The sequence below is a fragment of the Leptonotus elevatus genome, chromosome 12 (genome assembly GCF_054856555.1).
Source record: "Leptonotus elevatus isolate MCC_2025b chromosome 12, RoL_Lele_1.0, whole genome shotgun sequence".
Taxonomy (NCBI): Eukaryota; Metazoa; Chordata; class Actinopteri; order Syngnathiformes; family Syngnathidae; genus Leptonotus; species Leptonotus elevatus.
This window is the reverse complement of record NC_141250.1, coordinates 18,894,838-18,910,169: the sequence shown is the minus strand read 5'-3', so window position 1 is coordinate 18,910,169 and position 15,332 is coordinate 18,894,838. Positions and strand designations below refer to the sequence as shown.

General features: G+C 40.3%; 1 protein-coding gene across 10 annotated transcripts in view; it reads left to right on the top strand.

Annotated features, from left to right (window-relative positions):
• Positions 1 to 15,332, top strand: part of fmnl2a (formin-like 2a) — a 50,264-nt gene that overhangs the window by 27,913 nt on the left and 7,019 nt on the right. For 3 of the 10 annotated variants that reach the window (XM_086090440.1, XM_086090441.1, XM_086090443.1), the window contains exons 7-27: positions 90 to 134; positions 2,550 to 2,658; positions 3,597 to 3,673; positions 4,266 to 4,359; positions 5,959 to 6,033; positions 7,135 to 7,245; positions 7,407 to 7,556; positions 7,784 to 7,885; positions 9,024 to 9,336; positions 9,497 to 9,691; positions 10,026 to 10,046; positions 10,782 to 10,906; positions 10,992 to 11,191; positions 11,718 to 11,952; positions 12,029 to 12,097; positions 12,598 to 12,678; positions 12,764 to 12,893; positions 12,979 to 13,142; positions 13,575 to 13,676; positions 13,861 to 13,956; positions 14,061 to 14,184. In XM_086090440.1, the coding sequence (XP_085946566.1) occupies positions 90 to 134; positions 2,550 to 2,658; positions 3,597 to 3,673; positions 4,266 to 4,359; positions 5,959 to 6,033; positions 7,135 to 7,245; positions 7,407 to 7,556; positions 7,784 to 7,885; positions 9,024 to 9,336; positions 9,497 to 9,691; positions 10,026 to 10,046; positions 10,782 to 10,906; positions 10,992 to 11,191; positions 11,718 to 11,952; positions 12,029 to 12,097; positions 12,598 to 12,678; positions 12,764 to 12,893; positions 12,979 to 13,142; positions 13,575 to 13,676; positions 13,861 to 13,956; positions 14,061 to 14,184 (2,618 nt within the window). The remainder of the gene's footprint in view (positions 1 to 89; positions 135 to 2,549; positions 2,659 to 3,596; positions 3,674 to 4,265; positions 4,360 to 5,958; positions 6,034 to 7,134; positions 7,246 to 7,406; positions 7,557 to 7,783; positions 7,886 to 9,023; positions 9,337 to 9,496; positions 9,692 to 10,025; positions 10,047 to 10,781; positions 10,907 to 10,991; positions 11,192 to 11,717; positions 11,953 to 12,028; positions 12,098 to 12,597; positions 12,679 to 12,763; positions 12,894 to 12,978; positions 13,143 to 13,574; positions 13,677 to 13,860; positions 13,957 to 14,060; positions 14,185 to 15,332) is intronic. The other 7 variants (XM_086090444.1, XM_086090445.1, XM_086090446.1 and 4 more) reach the window with 3 other exon arrangements.

Below are 15,332 nucleotides of genomic sequence, written 5' to 3'. Positions count from 1 at the left end.
CTCTGTAACTGCGGTGTTGTTCTGTGTTTTGTGTAAAAATGCCAAAAACAATGCCTCAATTGATTTTGTTTCAATCTGCTACCCCGAAGGTCACCGAGTTCACTCAACTGTCCAAAGTGTTCTCAAATAAGACGGTACGTCCTGTCTTAATGTAGCTAGGTAGCAATACAAGCACTAGATCTATATTGTATGTCTGTGTGTATAGTCTCTTAAGTGAACTTGTAGTGTGTTGTTACCCTGCTATAGAATCCTTAAGAATTCTCTCACGGAATAATTAACAGTTGTACTCCTGCCCGCGTTTCACATGCAGGCATACGTCTCATCAATGGACATGATGTAATCAGGGAGACATGTCAGAGTGACATGGACACAAATGCCCCTTTTTCTGCTTTTACCATCCAGCTGTTATCATGTGTTATCCAGAAATTACTTTCATCCTTCACGTTGGTTAAAATATGAGACCTTTTTTTTTTGTCTTGCATTGCCAGCAAATATTTGAGTCAGTAGCTAGATGGTGGTTGCAAATTTCACAACAAGCACTAGTTTGGCAGATAGTGAGAAATGTGTATAAAAAGTGGCTTCAAGCTGTTTACTAGCGGTGGGAAGCTTTGAATGTCTCACGATTCGGTTCGATTCCGATTTTTGGGTCTGCGATTCGATTCAGAATTGATTTTAGGTTAAGAATGATTTTTGATTCAAAATGATTTGATTGACAATGATTTTTGATTCAATTTATAGACGTGCAAAGAATTGTAATGATCTACTCCAGTCTGACTCGCTAATGCTAATTAGCGCGCTACTCGCGGCACTTTTATCACTCAAAGAACGGCTCCACGCTGCAAAAAAACCCAACTTTTATTGGAATAACTTGATCGTGCCTTTCTCCTTCTACTCTCTAATGTGGTTACAACTTAACAGTGTATCAGACCGCGTGGAATCACACTGCCCCTAAGTGGCCAAGTTGAGTACAACATGAACAGCGCTCCCAATAAAGGCACACACAAACAAAGGCAAGACAGTATAAAATAATTTAAATAAAATCGATTTCGGGACATTTAAAATCGAATCGCAATTCTAATGAGAATCGATTTTTGGGCACACCACTAATGTTTACAGTATTGCCGCACCCAGTTGGAGTTTACAGAAAAAACAACAGCATTACACATGGTGTATTTAACCAAACACAACATAACTCTCTGTCAAAAGTTTGGTAGCATTAAGCTAGCAGGCCGGGCAATGCAAAATTCCAAAGATGTGCTAACGAAAGTAGCATTGGTGTTGCGATGTATTGATATTATAGGCATGCTGAAAGATTATCACTATATCATATTAGAAGGATTTAGAACTTTATCTCATTGGAGTCTAAGATCATTTCTGAGTTTTTCACAAATAGTTCAGAGGGGCTTTCTGTCATTTTTGTTCCATTTTCCAGTATGGTTTTAACATGGACCATTTATTGCACATTAGCAGAGAAAATAGCTGCTTGCATGTGTGGCGATGCGTGTGCGGGACATCTTTTATTAGTTAATAAATTAATCACAGTTGAGTTGGACACTTTAGCTCCCACCCTGATTCTTAATTCCGACTTTTTGGGCCATGTTATTCTTGTAACATATATGGGTAGCATTTGAGAACGGCCTTATTTGTCTAAGTATGAATGGACATAAATTACCACAGAAGCAAGCCAAAATGTAAATGTGTAGTACGTCTATTTATGTACCGTAGATACTGCTCTTTTGCATGCAAAAAATTTACAGAAACAAGCAAAAACGTATTTAAAAAAAAAAAAAGGTCAAAATGTTTCATGACCCATTTTAAATTCCATAATTATGCTGCATCAGTTGTTCTTCTCTATCCACTTCAATGGCTTTTTGTAAAGTTTGTTTGGGTGGTTTCCGACAAGTCCAAGCTAGTTGACTGTGTTACACTTAGGCGGCGTTGCACAATCCTTTTTCGTGATTATGATTTTTAGATTTTTTTTCTGCACATTTCAATCACATTGTGTCATGCTTGGATGTTGAGCAATCTGGTGAGCAAAATATTAAAAAGTTATTTTTCATTTCACTAGTATCACTTGGGTCCTGCGATTCATTATATAATGAATATTAATATAATACACACGCGTATATATTTCTATCCTTGAGGTATGACACTTAGCACATACGCATGCTGTGAATCTCTTAGAAGTGGCCACGCCTCCTGCTGACATGAACTGGCGTGTCTGTCATTAATAGCCTGAAGATACTTTTTTTTCCAGGCTGGTAATTGAACCTTGCAACTTGAATCTCAAAATAAACATAGTTGCCCTTCGTGGTTGTTGTTTTTTTTGTTTTTTTTATTGGGAGTGCTGGACTGGGAGAAAAGATTATTGATAAAGCCGTGAAAGACATTAAGATGTAAGATGGACCATCGGTTTCAAAGCCTCCTTGGGGTCGGGCGACTTCTCCTCACAAATGACGTCTGTTTTCTGCCTCATGCTCTCCTGTAGTTTTCCCCGCTCGCATAGTGCCAACTTCTTACCAATTTATTTGTAAAAATGTCACTTTCAGATGTAACACTTTGCCCAGCCGGAGGACGCTGAAGAACTCCAGGCTGGTGTGCAAGAAAGATGACGTCCACGTTTGCATCATGTGCCTGCGTGCCATCATGAACTACCAGGTCATTCATGCTAGTCACATTCAATACAAGTTTCAATTACGCTGCCATTTCCAACTCGTTGCTTGTTCGCCTCGTTGACCTCGTTCACTGCCATTGACGGCTATAGACGTCAAAAATTCGTTGGAACTACTTTTATTAGTATACATTTTTTCTCTCCCATTTTTGTTAACAAGAGTATGAAAATCTAGATTTTTTTGTACATTTAGAACAGATTTGGGATTAATCGTGAGTTAACTAGTGAAGTCATGCGATTAATTACGATTACAAATTGTAATCACCTGATGCCCCTAATTTTTAATAACCTTGTCTTTTTTATCTTTCATGTTTTTTTAAAAGAAAAAATATAAAAAATTAGGGGCGTCGGGCGATTAAATTTTTTAAACGTAACGTAATTAATCGCATGACTAATTCACTAACTCACGATTAATCACAAATTTTGTATCTGTTCTAATACCCCCAAAATTCTAGGTTTTATACTTTTGTTAACAAAAGTGGGAAAAATGTTAAACTAGAAATAGTTCAAATGAATTTTTGACGTCTATACAGATTTGTGATTAATCGTGAGTTAACTAGTGAAGTCATGCGATTAATTACGATTACAAATTGTAATAACCTGATGCCCCTAATTTTTAATAACCTTGTCTTTTTTATCTTTCATGTTGTTTTAAAAGAAAAAATATTAAAAATTAGGGGCGTCGGGCGATTAAAATTTTTAAACGTAACGTAATTAATCGCATGACTAATTCACTAACTCACGATTAATCACAAATTTTGTATCTGTTCTAATACCCCCAAAATTCTAGGTTTTTATACTTTTGTTAACAGAAGTGGGAAAAATGTTAAACTAGAAATAGTTCAAATGAATTTTTGACGTCTATAGCCGTCAATGGCAGTGAATGAGTTAATAATGTCTTTGTGTCATTTATGCTCTTTTCCAGTATGGCTTCAACATGGTCATGTCCCACTTAAATGCTGTGAATGAAATTGCACTAAGTCTCAACAATAAAAACCCAAGGTAAGCCATAAAGGTTAGCCAGTGGTGTGGGGAGAAATAGGTGATGACAGCTACCAGAAGGACTCGCTTCTTTATGTGACATTTGTTGACCTGTGCCGTTAAAACATTTGTCCTCGTAGCGGATGTGAAATCCTGTTACATCCACTTTCTCATCATTTCTCATCCAGACACACACACACAGATTTAAATTATTTCCTGTCAACTAACCCTGCCTCAACCCGCCATGCTGTTTGGCCCCAAAGGCTAAACGAGGCCCCACAGTGCGTAAACAGATTTATGACATCGTTAACCTAAACTAGCGTTCTGATTTTGCTTCTCACACATTTTCAAACTTTACTTTTGGCCCTCTTGGATTACAGCACGACACTTTCAGTTTGAGATGTTTCTTTCTTAGAACTTTTACACTCACAAACCAAAGTATTAGGCGCATCCGTACAATCAAATCATTAGCCTATTAGCATAATTTCCTAAGTCACATTTTAAGATTTTGTTGAATAGTTTTTTTTTATTTTAAATCGCAATATTGAGGGAGGGAAAAAAATCACAATTAGATTATTTTTCAAAATCATTCCGCCCTCATTTTTTTCAACAGAACCAAAGCTCTGGTGTTGGAGCTCCTGGCGGCGGTTTGTCTGGTGAGGGGAGGCCACGAAATCATCCTGGCTGCGTTTGACAACTTCAAGCAGGTAGGAGCAGACAGTGACTCAGTCTGGGGCAATTCTCTCTGGATTCCAAGGAGGAAATGCACTATTTGTCAACAGCTTACAGTCCCCCATTTAGCTGGCGTACACAAGAGGACCATTCCTCTGTAGAAAGCAGTGAAGTGTTTGGCACTCTCACAAAAGCTCCGAGTAGCAGATGTGAGTGACGGCCTTGATAAACTCAAGACTTCTGGCACAAAAAAAAAAGAAGGAAAGTTTATGACTGAGTGGGCGGACGTTTGTCGCATGCGTCAGGCGAACACGGGTCCACCGCAGTCCATGCAAAATTTACTTCTGAATGAAAAATTGAGCGTCATACTCAGCCTCACCGGCATAAGTGGCAGAATAAGATTCGGCTCATCGCAGCTCATCTCATGAGAGACGGAAGGCGAGAATAATGAGGGCTTTCTTGCAGTGTGCTTAAAGGAATACTTTGAATTTTTTAACTTGTTATTTAAAAGCGGCTCTTAAAAGCATAGTGTTGTTGCATCGGCTTCGCTCCGTGACTTTGATAGCCCGTCTCGAACTCAGGCATTAAGGGGGATTTTTTTTATTTAATTTTTTTTACATTTGATGTCTTCTACTAACTGCATGTTCGATTCTTTATCAAACTCCAGCATTGCCCTCCAGATGAACTGTAGAGCTTTACTCTTGCTCTTTTATTCTGCATCCAAAATTTTACTTTAATTTTTTTTCACTGAAGCAACCCCCTTCGCTCCCGGCTGTTTGACTGGATTGTGACTGATTTTGCAAGGCCCACAGAATATTGTGTTCTATTTCTATAAAAACATGGACCAAAAGAAAGACTAGAGTCTCTTCTTTCATCAGGAAAAAAAGTACATTTCTATCTGTTTCCGTTTTGCAGCAATTAAATGTTAGAATATAGCTAAGTATCATCATTATTCACAAATCTGTTTAAAACAGTGGGGGAAAGAGCCTTTTTGCAACATGGCCCTGGTTGATCTCTTATACTCTGCTGACACCTGCTGGCCGTTTTTGTAATAACAACAATTGCTTCAAGTGTCCTCTTCAGTTCAGAGGCGGCTTCAAAGCCTTCTGTATGCTCTAGCATAAGCCCCCCCCCCCCCTAAAAAACAGATAAATACGTTTTTGGGACCATGGCAATATTTAAGATAAAACGTTTTTATACGTTTTGGGAGCAAATTGGTTAAATAGACCTCAGTTTTCGAAATCACAGTTCATAGGAAGGCACAATGCACAACCCAATATACATCAAGTGAAAAAAATTTTTTGGAATAGTGTTCTAAGAATGAAAAGAAAGTTAAAAGCAAATTTAGAGTTCAACCAAAAGTCTGGAAAAAAAAATAAGCCCGATTGTCACATCAAAAGGATACCAGTGGTGGCACAGAGGAAAAGATAAACCCTAGAATTAGAAATGATAGTTACTGTGACGGAGGAAAAAGTCTAAATATAATCAAATATCAAAAACATATTGACACGGTAGTGTTTGTTTTTCATCCTCATTAGGAGCCCATCAGTGTAATGGTGATAAAGCACATGACAATTTCCATTTGTGCGTTCTTGTTTTTTTTTTTTTTCACCAGCATGTGGTTTGTCTTGCAGGTTTGCATGGAGGAGCAGCGGTTTGAGAGGCTAATGGAGTATTTCAAGAACGAAGACAACAACATTGATTTCATGGTAATTCGCCCTCCCCTCCCCCTCACACACTATTGAACGCTAGCTATCCCTTAGAGTCTTCAATAAGGAGGTAAAACGCAGGCAGGTTTTTTGGGGGGGGGGGGCTCTTTGCTGTGGGGATTAGTGAGTCCAGAGACGGATGAACCACCCAAAAACAATGACGACATTTTTAGATGACAATAGTGTTGGTTTAAGTGTGAAATACTAACACACATGCAGCGAATCAGGATAAAAAGCACTCCGAAGCAAGAGCCAACTCGGGCCCCCTTTAAGTGTCTTCATTCATGTCAACTGTATTATGAAAGTGTGTTAAAGGATCGGTGAGAGAAACGCAGCAGATGTGTTTGAACGTGTGAATCGAGGGGCCGTAACACTAAAGCAAACAAACCAAGCTGATAGGCACCTTTTGCGCAGTAAGGCCATTAAAGCTCGCATTAGGATGCAAGGAAGTGTGTGTGCGTTTACATTTAACATCATTCATTCATGCAAAGTCCCATAAGGAAGCCAACGTGTGTTTCGGATTCCGTTAATCCACCGCATAAGCTACTCTTGTCAACCGTCACAACTAAACACAACAATGAGGATACACTTGCATGCTTTCACAAAGTTTAAATTGCTGTAGCACCACTTTTGGCCCATTAGAACGCTATTAAATCTTATCACTAAACTTCTAAGTTGCATTTTGGACCCTACTAGTAGTAGCACAAAAATGCTACTATCTACTAGTGTACAAAAATTGGCATACAGTAGTGGATAACAAATGCTGAAACCGCTTTCCATAGGCCTCAGGCCGTAATATTTCAGACAAGCGATTGCGCTTCATAAATTCCGCCTAGCAACAAGTGATGCGTGACATGACGAGGAAAAAATTATCTCAGCATTTATTTAAGATTTGTTTTTAGTCAGTTGCAGCTTGAGAGACTATTTAAAAAAATAATATGATAATAATATGTAAAATATTTTTTGCAATTTACAACTTTTTATTTATGTATTTTTTTAATTTAATAAAAGCACTTGAACAGATGTCAGTCGTTTTGTTTTTGTTTTCACTGGCTCAATTGTATGCTGAGGTCGATTTGCTGACTCTCGTGTGCTCCTTAGGTGGCCTGCATGCAGTTCATCAACATCGTGGTGCACTCGGTGGAGGACATGAACTTCCGGGTTCATCTGCAGTACGACTTCACCAAGCTGTCTTTGGATGAATTCTTAGATGTGAGTTGAAACACAAACGCGACCGCGGAAAAATAGGGACGAAGACTCCAAACCCTCTTCGGCTCGGCGTTGCCATGGCTGCACCTTAGCGACGGTTACTGCGTGAACTCTGCTAATGACATCTTCTCTGGCAAACATGTATTTATGTGTCCATCTTGTAGAAAGTCAAGCACACAGAGAGCGATAAGCTACAAGTTCAGATCCAGGCCTACTTGGACAACGTGTTTGACGTCGGCGCCCTGCTGGAGGATGCAGAGACCAAAAACGCTGCCCTGGAGCGCGTGGAGGAGCTGGAAGAGAACATGTCACATGTGAGAGAGCGCGCGTGCTGATGATTTGAACTTTTGCCCATGTCCAAAATGTCACAATGTTGATGCTTGGGGTGCAGCAGCACTCAATATGAACTGACAGATGTCAGAACGTCATCTTAGCAGCACCTCAGCGCGGGCATGTTTTTAATTGACTGTCAGTCGATAGATGGATGTCTGACGTCTTTGTGCCAATATCAACAGATTCCATTTTCTTTTTGTCCCTCCAGTTGACCGAGAAGCTACTGGATGCAGAGAATGAAGCTATGGCCAAGATAGTGGAACTGGAGAAGCAGCTGATGCAGACAAACAAGGATCTAGAAGGCATGAAGGTCTGATTGTCATCCTCTGGACTTTAAGATTTGTTTTTGAAGGAGTGGCTAGATTTAAGGGCGAAAAATAACTTTTCCTGAAAGTGGTCATTTTGTCTCATAGAATACATTAATAGCCAGTGAAGAAAAACAAATATGCTCTAGCAGAAGGCATCATTTAGTGTTTGATGGGGAATGATGTAGTAGGTGATCTACAATTGTTCTACAAATGTGTTTTTTAAGATCATTGAGTACTTTTTTTAGATGAGTTTTTCTCCCCTTGTGAATACAAAATCACAATCAGTTGTAGGGATGGTAACAATATCGGCAATATCGTGATATCGCGATATCGTCATTGTCATGTCACAATATTAACACATTCACTGCCATTGACGGCTATTGACGTCAAAAATTATTTTAAACTATTTCTATTAGTTACATTTTTTTCCCACTTATATGTATATGAGTATGAAAACCTAGAAACAGATATCAAATTTATGATTAATCGTGAGTTAACTATTGAAGTCATGCGATTAATTACACTTATTAAATTAGGAGCGTCGGGCGATTAAAATTTTAATTAATTGCATGACTTTACAAGTTAACTCACGATTAATCACAAATTTTGTATCTGTTCTAAATGTAAAAAAAAAAGAAAGTTAAATAGAAATAGTTCAAATGAATTTTTGACGTCTATAACCGTCAATGGCAGTGGATGAGTTAAAAGCAGCACACCTGTTAAAACAGGCAATATTAAGTGTTATTAGATTGTAGGTTGTTTATATGCATTGTTGTTATGTACAAAAGCACAATATTGTGCTTTATTTTAGTATGAGCAATTTTTTGTGTGTTTTTTACACCATTGCGACCTTTTAAAAAATATATATATATATATCGCCAACCTCCCCATCAAATTTTTTCTTTGATTGGTTTAAAGTATGAAAAATGCATGCACTCCCGTATTAAATCTCATGAATAGAATCTCAGTAGATTTAGCAGGTGTACTTCATAAAGTGTTTTTATTCAAGAGTAAAAAAAAATATTTCAAACTCATGATTCATAAAAATATGATTTCATGTCAAATTTCACAGAGGTAAAAAAAAAAAAATAATACAAATGTAAAAAAACAAACCTCACAACCTTTCCTGCATTCAATCAGGAAGCCTACAAAGACACGAGTGGGAAGGTCCACTCACTACGGCAGATCTTGAAGGTGAAAGACGAGGCCATCCAGCGGCAAAGTCACTTGGAGAAGAAGATCCACGAGCTGGAGAAGCAGGGCACAATCAGGATCCACAAAAAGGGAAACGGCGACATCTGCATCCTTCCGCCGTCAACGCCCGGCGCCGTGGAAGGGTTCCCGGGCGCCGCCGTGGGCGGAAACGGCGTCGGCGTCGGCGTCCACAGTCCGGCCCATGTGGGGAGTGCGGTGGCCGCACCGCCGGCTCCACCGCTGCCGGAGAACGGCTCATGTAGGTGCCATGTGGCATTTGTACGCTCTCAAACTTGTGCCTGATATTGTCTCAAGTTTGATAAATGAACAAAATACGAAAAAAAAATACAGTATTTGGATGACATGGCTTTAATATAAACGATTTTTGCATATTTCTCTTACTGTCATTTCTCTCACAGTGCCAAATGGACCTACGTCGCCAACTCCTGCGCCAGCTCCTCCTCCGCCTCCTCCACCGCCACCTCCGCCTCCTCCCCCACTTCCACATTCTGCCTCAGCAACAGGCATCCCACCTCCCCCGCCGCCTCCTCCTGCTGCTCCTCCACTGCCCGGCTGCGGGACCCCCACTGTTATCATGAACTCGGGTTTAGCCGGTAAGCTTCCTTAAGTGGGAACGCGCAAAATGTCTCGGACTAATAGACAGGCGTTAAATCTTCGCGCTGGATTTGTAGGACTACGTTTATCGTATGTCACTGGCAATTAGATGAAGGCAGAATCGTATACTTTCCTTGTCAATACAATGAAGCAATTTAGTATGGAAGTAGGAATGACTACTTTTTTATACCTTTTTAAGTATTTATGATATGCTGCCTACAGCTTAGCTTAGACTTGTGTCTGTTTTTAAATATGCATGTTCATTGTTCAAAATACTTCTTCCTGATTTCCTCTCAACGTCTTATCTCTGAATTTTCTTTTTCTGCCGACCAGAGGGACCCATCAAACTTTTCTGTAGGTTCTACCTGTTCCTTTCGCTGGTTATTTTTTTTGAACCTCTTGTTTGTCCTTCTCTCCTGTAAATGCTTTGAAATTGGTATTTTCAGTATGTTGAGCAAATCTATGAGCAATTTCAACAAGATTTTGTCAAAACGAAGAAAATACCAAGTTTCAATTCAAATGATCTGCATGGTTTCACCGTCCCATGTTGGTAGAGTACAATATTGTGATTGTGTGTGTGTGTGTGTGTTTTATTTGAAATGTTTGGTCACATCTCAGTGCTGGTCGCATGCTCAGACACAATCACCTGATGTGAAAAGCAGATGATAAGAAGCGTTCTCCTTTTGTATCTGCTCACTGGCTCCACTCAAATTAAAGGTCAGCATTGACAGAGAGTCAATAAAACAGCCATAATCTCTCCAATTAACCAAAGCCCTAAAAACGCATGATGTATGGCGTGAATAAACATTATCCAAGAGTTTTAATTAAAAACATTGACTGCGTAGTTGCCTTGGTAATAATTCTGACCTAAGATGGGTGGATAGTTAAAGGGAAACCCCTTCACAAGAGTTTTGTAGAAAATAATTTAGTGTAATTCCACTGAGCATGTTCACTCAGAGGACACGTGCAACTATGAAAAGTTTTGTCATCACTCATCGACCCCATTCCCCAATTGTCCTCCATGTGTTTGTGTGTGTCAGTGTGCGCACACTCAAACGTGATTCTCAATTGACTCTTTGTCCTGTCTAGCTGTTAAGATCAAGAAACCCATCAAAACCAAGTTCCGCATGCCAGTCTTCAACTGGGTGGCCCTGAAACCCAACCAGATCAACGGGACCGTCTTCAACGAGATCGACGACGAGAGGATACTCGAGGTGAGCGTCTTCAGGACGCATCCGCGGCTCGCCGGCCTTTTCGCCTGTTCTGACGCAACCCAAAATGTAATGTTTGGAATTCCAGGATCTGAACGTGGATGAGTTTGAGGAAATGTTTAAGACGAAAGCCCAGGGCCAGGCGTTGGAGCTGACCATGAGCAAACAGGTTATCCAGAAGGGACCCAACAAGGTGACGCTGTTGGACTCCAACAGAGCAAAGAACTTAGCCATTACGCTAAGGAAAGTGGGCAAGGCGCCTGAGGAGATCTGCAAGGCCATTCAGCTGTAAGTAGAACACTCAATTTCAACAGATCTATCCAAAATGTGAAACTCATACCTTACACGAAAATGCACATTTTCCCCTTAAATCTTGTTTTTTGATTGAGTCCACATCTAGCGTCAACATTAGCAGCTTGCTTATGTCACTCACACAAGGCAACACAAAGTACAGGTTGTCACATATGGCAACACAAAGTGCAAGTTGTCACACATGGAAAACAAAGTCAGATTGTCACACATGGCAAAACAAAGTGCAGATTGTCACATATGGCAACACAAAGTGCAAGTTGTCACATATGGCAACACAAAGTGCAAGTTGTCACATCTGGCAACACAAAGTGCAGATTGCCACATCTGGCAACACAAAGTGCAGATTGTCACATCTGGCAACACAAAGTGCAAGTTGTCACATCTGGCAACACAAAGTGCAAGTTGTCACATCTGGCAACACAAAATGCAAGTTGTCACATCTGGCAACACAAAGTGCAAGTTGTCACATATGAGCAGGCTTAATTGTTGTCCCACCTCTCAGCTTTGACCTGCGCACTCTGCCGGTGGACTTCGTGGAGTGCCTCATGCGTTTCCAGCCGACGGAGAACGAGGTGAAGACCTTGCGCCAGTTCGAGAAGGAGCGCAAGCCAGTGGAGAGCCTGACGGACGAGGACCGCTTCATGATGCAGTTCAGCAAGATCGAGCGGCTCATGCAGAAGATGACCATCATGGCCTTCATCGGCAACTTCACGGAGAGCATACAGATGCTCACGCCGGTCCGAGCAGATTTATTTGCTGGGGTTTGATCAAATTGTTGATGTTCTGAATTGACTTTGTTGTGCTTCTTCACAGCAACTTCATGCGGTCATAGCAGCATCAGTTTCCATCAAGTCATCACAGAAGCTTAAGAAAATTCTTGAGGCACGTGAGCTCATTCAATTTTTCATTCGATTTTAGAGTGGGAGGTGTTAGTTTTTATTTATTTATTTTTGTTCCCCATAAAAGCTTTGTTTTTGTCCGTTTTAGTATTCAGTATGTTTTTTTTTTTTTTATGTATATAGTCGTGTGCAAGATAAAAAAAAGTACTTTTTCCCACTTTTGTTAACAAGAGTATGAAAACCTAGAATTTTTTTTCATTGTACATTTAGAACAGATATAAAATTAGCGATTAATCGTGAGTTAACTAGTGAAGTCATATGATTAATTACAATTTAAAAAATGTATTGCCTGTCGCCCCTAATTTTTTTAATATATATTTTTTTATGAATTTATGGCAGTGAATGAGTTGATGTTTTTTGAATTTAGTTTCCCGTTTTTTTATTTTTATTTTTTTATTAACAGCAACAACTTAGCTTGGATGCATGTAACAAGTTGTGCTTGTTCGTGACAACACTTTTTAAAAAAAAAATTGTCCTCAACAGATTATTTTAGCACTGGGAAACTACATGAACAGCAGCAAAAGAGGAGCAGTTTACGGGTTCAAGCTGCAAAGTTTAGACCTGGTTAGTTAATAAGTCCGCCGTCCCTCGTTCGTTGTAAGGAAATCACCCCCCCCATATGGGACTTTTATTCCCTTTTGCTTTGCAGCTGCTCGACACCAAGTCGACGGACCGCAAGATCACGCTGCTGCACTACATCGCTAACGTGGTGAAGGAGAAATACACGCAGGTGTCCTTCTTCTACAACGAGCTGCACTACGTGGAGAAAGCAGCAGCGGGTGAGCTTTCGGCGCTTCATAATCCAAAATGGCGCGGCGGCGGCGGCCCGGAACGCGCGCGGCTCATTATACTTCGGTGGTGCAGTGTCGCTGGACAACGTCCTGCTGGACGTGAAGGAGCTGCAGAGAGGCATGGAGCTAACCAAGAGGGAGTACAGCATGCACGGCCACAACACCATGCTCAAGGACTTCATCGCGCACAGCGAGAGCAAGCTGAAGAAGCTGCAGGACGACGCCAAGATCGCGCAGGTGGGACGAGCGCATTTTAAGCAAGGATGTGATGCTGAAGGCGCGTTTGGGAATTTTTATTTGATTTCGTTTTTACTTGGTTTTATTTCGTTTTCAGGGCGATTCTGTTTTTATTAGTTTTAGGTATTTAAAAAAAAAGGTTAGGTTTAGTTTAGTTTTTACAACGGCATATTATGGTCATGTGTAAATATATATATATATTTTTTTTTTTAAAGGAGGGGGTAATATTTTACAGAAACATGGTATTCGCTAGATGACGTCACTTTCAAACGTCCTTATTCCGGTTAATATCCAAATAAATATACTTCAAATCACTTTTAAAATAAACCCTAAAGGTTCATCTATTAGTTTTAATTCTTTAAAAAGTATTTTGGTTTCTTTTTTTTTGTGAACTAAAATAACCTTGTTGTGAACATGCTTGCGTGTTTACAGGATGCCTTTGATGAAGCCGTGAAGTTCTATGGGGAGAGTTCCAAAACCACGCCGCCGTCCGTCTTCTTCCCCGTGTTTGTACGCTTTGTGAAGGCCTACAGGGTGCGCGTCTCAAACATTCACACTTAGTATAAAAAAAAAAAAAAAGTCATTTGGTATAATTGTATGCATGTTTTTGCAATCGTTTTGACACATCAACATGCTTGTAATTCTTTTAGCGTTCAAATACAAAAGCACCAAAACACACTGACTTCATTTTGTCAATGTTTGGCGTCGATCTCCTCAGCAAGCCGAAGAGGACAACGAGCAAAGAAAGCGGCAGCAGCAGCTTCTGATGGAAAAACTTTTGGAACAAGAGGCCCTGAGACAGGAAGAGCAGAAGGTGAGCCGGACCGGACCGGACCGGACCGGACCGGACCCGGGCCTCAGCCTGATGTCGTTAGTTGATCAGTGATCAGCTTTTCTTAAGCGTGTTCTCTTCTTCAGTCTCCATCACATAAGAACAAAAGGCAACAGCAGGAGCTGATCCAGGAACTGCGCAAGAAGCAAGTAAAAGACAGCCGCCATGTCTACGAAGGCAAAGATGGCGCCATCGAGGACATCATCACGGGTAATCTCACCTCAGTCGTCGTGGTCACACACAATACACGCGGGGCTCTCTGCATGAAGTTCCTCTTTGGTCAAAAGCTTCCAAATGTGATGTTTGCGAGGCCATCATGAACGGAGCGAAGCTAATCCAGTAACAGCCTCAAGTGTTGATGATGTCGCTTATCTGCTTTGCTGTCGCTCAGTAACACGTGGCCGACGCTGCGACTAACCCTGAGCTAATGAATCATTATCAAAGGGATCGATAAAGTCGCGGGTCATGATCATGGGTACACCTGCACCAATACGAATATATAATTAGGAGACTTGCGCGTTGTGTATTTGAAATAGATTTGCGTTAGCTTAATGCTAACAAGCAATGCAAAAGTCATAGATGGGCTAATGAATAGCATGTTAGCATATATTTATATCCTCTGCAAAAAATAATATCATTGCAGATTACTGAGTCACTTACGGTATTTAAGTGAAATCGTATTTTTCTGCGTAGTCATGCAGAGCCGTATATCAAGAGTTTCAAGCAGGGTAACAAGATGGCGTCCGTTTGTCATGTGACCAACAGTTGACCAATCACATAGGGTTCTGGTCATACATGGATTATACTGCCACTCAGTGGCCATTTTTCACACACCAGAAGACGCCACAATAAAAAAAATGACTACTGTATCGTTTATTATTGTGGTTGTGATGATATATTAAATTGATTTATTTGTAATTTTATACGGTGCAGTTTACAGGTCTGCACACCTGTTTCCACCGTCATGTAAGATGCTGGATCACAAACGTGAACATGGCAGTATTTTTTACCTTAAATATTATCAAGCCGTATGAGATGCAATGCAGTTTTGCACAGCTAAAGTGCAAAGACAATTTTTGATACTGCGCTTGTATTAGATCTCAACATCACTGAGTATTTTGATTTTGCAGGTGTACCTAATATTGTGGCCGGCGACTATACACTTATAAAGCGTTATTGTGTTTGTACAACTTGATGTGATGATGATGATGATGATGATGCAGTAGCAGCATTAACTGGCCGCCTAATGCAGACTTGTTTACAGTTTGGGAATTATTTCATCCTCTACTGAAGTTTGCTCATGTACAAAGAAATGAAGTTTCTGTAATGTTTAGGGCTGATAGATTATTAGTCAAAAT